This window comes from Equus quagga, chromosome 11 (assembly GCF_021613505.1).
Source record: "Equus quagga isolate Etosha38 chromosome 11, UCLA_HA_Equagga_1.0, whole genome shotgun sequence".
NCBI classification, from domain to species: Eukaryota; Metazoa; Chordata; class Mammalia; order Perissodactyla; family Equidae; genus Equus; species Equus quagga.
In genome coordinates this window covers 98314271-98320490 of record NC_060277.1, presented here as the reverse complement: position 1 = coordinate 98320490, position 6220 = coordinate 98314271, and the positions used below count along the sequence as shown (strand labels likewise).

At 49.1% G+C, this 6220-nt stretch overlaps 1 protein-coding gene across 1 annotated transcript; it reads left to right on the top strand.

Annotated features, from left to right (window-relative positions):
- Positions 1-755: 755 nt before the first annotated feature.
- On the top strand, positions 756-4200 carry LYZL6 (lysozyme like 6). The gene is made up of 4 exons (XM_046674931.1): positions 756-894; positions 1810-1968; positions 2873-2951; positions 4131-4200. The coding sequence occupies exons 1-4, from the start codon at positions 756-758 to the stop codon at positions 4198-4200; spliced, it is 447 nt and encodes a 148-aa protein (XP_046530887.1).
- Positions 4201-6220: the final 2020 nt, after the last annotated feature.

Genomic DNA, 6220 nt, shown 5'->3' with positions numbered 1-6220 from the left:
CTATCTTCATTTTACAAATAAGGCCCAGAGAGGTTAAGTATGTTGTCCAAGGTCATACAGCAACCCAGCCTTTGAAAGCAGGCAATGCGAATCCAGAGCCCTTGCTCTTCACTGCTTCCCCTACACACACACCCACAGAGTGTGGAAGTGAAGGTTATTTCTACAACTCGATTACTCTTAGGGTAGACCTTATAATGAGCCCACCAGGAATTGCACAGGCAGAGTATGCCGCCGGGAAGGTGACGTGTTGTGGGTCTGGAGGTGCGGGGTTGGGGGGATCAGCGTCCAGCGTCGTAGCCCTTCCTCTGAAAGCACGTGCCCTGTCCTTGCGAGGACACACACACACATCCGAGTGAAGAGTGAAGTCAGTGCTCACCAATCTCCCTTGCCAACCCCATCCCCACCCTTGTACCCAAATGCTGTGCCCATTACAAGAAGGGAAGAGGGGTGGAGACCGACAGATGAAAGGAGATTGGCCTTGCTTTTTAACTGGTGAAGCTGGGCAAGGGGTACACGGAGGTTCATGACAGTATTCCCGCTCCTTTTTGTGAATGTCTGCAATTGTCTGTAGTAACAAAGTATTTATAAAACAAGAAATGAGAGGAAAAAGACTGGAAGCAGCCAGATGGGGAGCAGCGAGTGAGCGAGGACATTCGGCTGCTCTCTCTGGATTCCTCAGGCTCGGGAGAAGCCCAGCAGGAAGTCTGTGAGACCCTGAGACCCACGGCTGCGACCGCACCTCCCGCGCCCCGAGGATGGCGAGGGCGCTGCTCCTCTCCCTGGTCAGCTGCCTCGCTGCCGTGAGTCAGGCCAGCCTCATCAGACGCTGTGACTTGGCCAAGGTGCTGCACGAGGAGGACTTGGATGGGTTTGAGGGCTACTCCCTGAGTGACTGTGAGTGCCCTTCCTCAGCCGCCACCCCCGTTTCTCCTCCTCTCCTGGTTGCGCCCTCGGCGGCCATCTTTCTTTCTCTCTCATTCATCGTTCAAAAAGCAGCCCTCTGCAAAAAGCCTTCCCAGTATTCCATATTCATTCAACAATTATTAACTGAGCCCCTCTTGTGCACCAGGGATGATTTTCTGCGCTGAGGATGGAGACATCAACAAAGCCCCTTCCCTCATAGTGTTCACATGCTGGGGGAAGAGAAAAACAATAAACACACACAAATTTATGAAGTCTTTCTTGGTGGTGATAAATTCTCTGCAGAAGAATACAGCAGGGGGAGTGATCAGTGACGCTGTTGTGGAAGGGGAAGTCAAGGGAGGCCTCTAGGAGGGGGTGACATTGAGCAGCACTGAATAAAGTAAAGGACCTGGTCACCCAAATATCTGGGGGAAGAGCATTCCAGGCAGAGGGAACAGCCAGTATAAAGGCTTCGTCCTACTCCATGATAGGGATATCTCCCTTTGGCCCAGAATTTATGGACACCTGTCTTACAACACTCTCTCCTTTTATCTTGCTCTGTGGTTTTTTTAGGTACATATCTTCATTCTTGTACTATAGGCCCCTTGAAGGCAGCAACTTCATTTGACCCAGCTAAATTCCCTCACTGGGCTTTGCACAGTTCCTGGCACACAGTAGGTGATCATTAAGTGCAGAAAGCATTGACAGACAGATGGACGGATGAGTGATTGTACTGATGGGTGGGTGGATGGACCAAAGGATGAGAGAAGAAGATAAGGGGTGTTTCTAGCCCTCTAGCCCATCTAGCCTCTTAGGCCTTGTTCCTGTCGTCTTCTCCCTTTCTCCTCCATCTCCCTTCTCCCTCAGCTTGGCCCCTTCTAAAAACCCTCTTCTCCCTTTTCTAAGGGCTGTGCCTGGCTTTTGTGCAAAGCAACTTCAACATATCAAAGGTAAATGAAAATACAGATGGCAGCTTTGACTATGGCATCTTCCAGATCAACAGCCACTACTGGTGCAACGATCACAAGAGTCATTCAGAAAACCTTTGCGACGTGGACTGTCAAGGTCTGGCCTGGGCCCCAGGGTGGGAGAGGTGAGAGAGATGACCAGGCTCTACTCACAGGACCTCTCTTCCCATACACAGCCTGGGAATGTCCCTGGGGGATGGCAAGGAATCAGGGAATCACTTTACTGAGCAGAGTGTTTGACTAGTGGCCCTAATGCCCATCCGGTTAGATTTTGCAGCATCCTCAAGCAGGATCCAGAAAGCTCTGCGCAGCTGGTGGTAGTAGAGAAGCGGCAGCAGCCAATGTTTATTGAGAGCATATTATATGCTAAGCACTTTATGTGCATAGCTCATTTCATCCAACTTTCTATGCAGTAGAAACTAGTATGATTCCCCACTTTACAGATGAACCAACTGAGGCTCATAGAACCACTGCCAAATGCCAGACTGGTGGCCCTGAAGGCTCAGCTCTAACCACTTAGCAGTACTGTCTTTGGCTAATGGTCTGATCAAAGGCCTAGAGAAAACTCCCCACCTCAGAGCTGATCCAGGAGGCTTCACAGGTCCAGGAGCTCCCCTTACCTCTGAGTAATGTCCCTGGGCTCTTCGCCTGAAGGGCCTCCTTCATTAGGCAGGACTTTACCCTGGTCTCTATGCTGCCTGTTTGGGCATTTCCTTTCCCTAGAAACCCCTCAAGTCAGTCAACCACAATCTGGGCGAACCACCATCTGTTCTGGCTAGGACCCAAATCTCAGTCCTCCTGCCTCTCCTCCACCCTGCCCCCCCGTCACTCCAGCAGCCACTGTAGGGATGTCTAAACGGGCCGCTGGGAGGGAGGCCCTGCCTGATGGGGAAGTAGTCAGCTCCTGGGCAGCCTGTGCCTGTGCAGGGAGAGCCAGCGTCTGTCTCAGCCACTGGGACTCTCCTCTGTGCTCTCACAGCTGTTCTCCTTCTCCCTTTCAGAGTTGCTGAGCCCCAATCTGCTCTCGACCATCAACTGTGCAAAAAAGATCGTGTCCAGTGCAGGGGGGATGAAGAACTGGTGAGGGGGACACCCGGGAGCTAAGTTAGTGGGCAGAGCCCCAAGCAGGATGTGGTGACAGAGAAAGGGACAGTAGGCAAGGACCACAGCCTTTCTACGGTCTGGAACAGTATGGGAGAGTGGCAGGGCTTGGGCCTCTGACTTAGAAGACCTGGGAGCTGGTTCTTTCTCTGTCTTGTATTAAACAGAACTCCTTTGGTTGTAGTAACAGAACAACCTGAGCTAGCTCAGGAGCTTTATCCTGAGAGGACAAGGTGTCTGCTGAGCCCACCCAAGGGGTGCAGCTGGGCCTCGGGAAGAGAATGGAAGCAGGCCTGGAAACTGTCGGCCAGCTTTCCCTGGCAAGTTTCTGCTTCTCTTGGTGCATTTGCTTCCCTACTCCCCCTGCAGACCCGCTGTCTCTGCCCCGCAGTCCTCAAGACAGACTACGGCTGCCCTAAGTTTATGCGCCAACATCCTAAGCAACCACAGAGACTGTCTAAGCTCAGACCAGTCCACGTGCCTGGGGTAGAGAATCTGATTGGTTCCACTTGGACCCCAGCTTTGTGTCCTGGCTTGCCTCAGTCAGCTGTAGGCGTGGGAACAGTTAAGCAATGCAATCATGGCTTCCACTGGGGCCCACTCTCTATAACTGGCAGCAATATTTTCTATAAAAACTGTGTTGCTCATCAGCTGGGCAGACACCCCCAAAGCTGTCAGCTTACTAATAGTGGATGTCGGGATGGTCACTTAACTTTTCTGAGCTTTAAACAGGATATACAAATAATATAAATGGCTGCCTCTACAGGCGACCGTGAGGGTGGAAGGAGTTAAGTACCGTGCATACTCTAAAAACACAACGCAACAGGAGGGACATGGAGGGAGAGTCAATGGTTACACCTGGGACTTTTTTTTTTTTTTTTTTACCAACTCTCGGCCCTGTACAACAGTGCTCTCCCCCTTCAGCGGGAGATGAGGATTTGAAAATGTGGGAGCATATCGAATGGGGAAAGAGGGGAACCCTACAGATAAGGGAAATTTAAAGGAAGAATCAGAGAGGCCACAGGAGCACAGATCAGAGAGCTAGGAATGAAGGGGATTCTGGGCATTGCTGTGGAAGATGCACTAAGAGATGGGTCACGTGTGTGGAGAAGCAGCTACTAAGTAGGAAGCAAGAAGCAATCTTTTTTCTCTCCAAAGGGTAGGATGGAGGTTGCACTGTTCGGGCCGGCCGCTCTCCTACTGGATGACAGGGTGCCACCTGGGGTGAGACCGTGTGCAGGACTGCTGTGGAGTCAACCCAGAACTCCTCTCTTCGCTTGGGAATTCTTCATTTCTTCTTCCTCCTGCCTCCCTGTTATTTTCTTCCCTTCCCGTTTACAAATAAAACTAACCAGAGCCCCAGGAATAAATGGTTTTCTAGGGCTTTCTCCATATTTCCATCCAGGCCCAGGACCCTGGTTCCTGACATTTGCAAACCAAGAGGACCACCGTGACAAAGTTTCCGTATTTTTGGAATTATTAAAGCATTCCTTGTACAAAGAATGTGTTAATTTATTCATGATTAATTCCACATATATTTGAGTACCTATTATAGTAGAGCGTGCTAGGTACTAGAAGAAGAAAGATCACACGTGACTATTGTTCTGGAGGGCAGGTGGAGGAGCAGAGATATACATGAAAAACAGATACAATGAATGAATGGATACATACAATGAATACAATGGGCAATAAAATCTATAATTACTGGTTTGAAACAGTATCAGGATCTGAGTAATTCCTCAAAAGCCAACTATTTTTGAAGTAAAAGAGAAAGCTCAGAAGTAGATAATGGGTGGGACTAAGGATCTGGTATATTGAGGTGGAGAAAGTATTGGTCTTTGAGAAATGGTACCAGGTGCCATTGATTTTTGGGGTGCTTGGGAGAATGGGCTAGAATCTAGGTAGGATGTGATTTGCTTGGAATGAAGGGTGCTGGTGTGGAGTAGAACCTGCTTAAGGACATTGCAAAGGCATAAAACAGGCAGTTGGAGCGTTGTCCCGTACCTTCCCTCTCATCAGGCCTGCCTGACTAAACTGGGGTGTTATCTTGGGCCATGTGTGTCCCTACCTGTGAACCTTAACTGCCTCAGCTGTAAAATGAGAGATTTGACTAATCGATGATTCCCAGACTTCTGGATTTCATAGACTAGTAAACTGTCAAAAAGATTAAGACCATAAGATTTCCAACCTTTTAGTTTAATGCCCAAATAACAGTATTAATCAAAACAACTGTCCTCTATCAGCATCTCTTGACAAAACCATTTTTAGTATCAAAATTGAAGGAAGATCATACTTGTAGGATAATAAAATGGAATAGATTTGTGAAAAAAAATTTTTTTTAACTCTGATTGTATTGTCTTTTTCCCATTTTGCAAAAGACTGATGAAAACTTCATCACGGACCAGCATGGGTCTGAAGACCATTGTTTAGAGACCTCAGGAGACCTGTTTTGTAAGGTCCCTTCCGGCTCTAACATTCTAAGATTAAGCATCTTAGGACCTACTTTCCCTCTCAGTGTGTTACTCTGCAACACCGCTAACAATCAGGGCTCCTAGAACAGCCCTTGTCAGGACCATGAGCTCCAAAGTTGTTGCCCTACTTGGACACACTCTTTGATTTTTCCAAATTTCTCTCTCCTTCTCACCCTGCCTCCCAACCTCCCACATCATGCCACGCCTGAAAGCACACATACACAATACACCAGAGTCACTTAGGATAGTCAGAGAATTCTTTTTAAGGATTTCATGCTAGACTGTTAATGGCTTAACGAGTCATACGGTAATTTGCATGTTTAAAATTCATGAAAACATTCTAAAGTCAAAGGATTGCATCTTCAGTAGTCATTTCCCACACCGAGTCGGGAAATCTAAAATTTCAAAGTTCTGTAGATAACTACCACTAGTAGTACTCTGAGTCTTCTCCAGGAGGGTAAATGAAGCCGGCTGCTATGGAGGGGTCCCTACCCTTCGATCCTGTAAACTCACCCATTGGATTCTACCCTAAAAATACCCGGAAAATACACTAAGCTCTGTGACATTGGGGCAGTGGGGCTGCAGGAAGGGGAACTAGAGGCGGGGACCCGCTGGAGTGGGAGGGGCGAGGGGCGATCCCACACCGCCCTCGCCCCACCCCACCCCCTCCAGGAGGACCCCGCCCCTCGCATGCGCCCCTTTTAAAAAAGCGCGGGCGCGCCTTGCGCAGGCGCACTGCCTCTCGAGCCTTAGCTGCGCACGCGCAGTGACGGTAGG

Bases quoted from the DNA above. Each gene is read 5' to 3' on its own strand.
- LYZL6 (XM_046674931.1), top strand. From the start codon at position 756: ATGGCGAGGGCGCTGCTCCTCTCCCTGGTCAGCTGCCTCGCTGCCGTG. The intron at 895-1,809 runs GTGAGTGCCCTT...CCCTTTTCTAAG, and splicing joins GGGCTACTCCCTGAGTGACT to GGCTGTGCCTGGCTTTTGTG. The intron at 2,952-4,130 runs GTGAGGGGGACA...TTCTCTCCAAAG, and splicing joins GCAGGGGGGATGAAGAACTG to GGTAGGATGGAGGTTGCACT.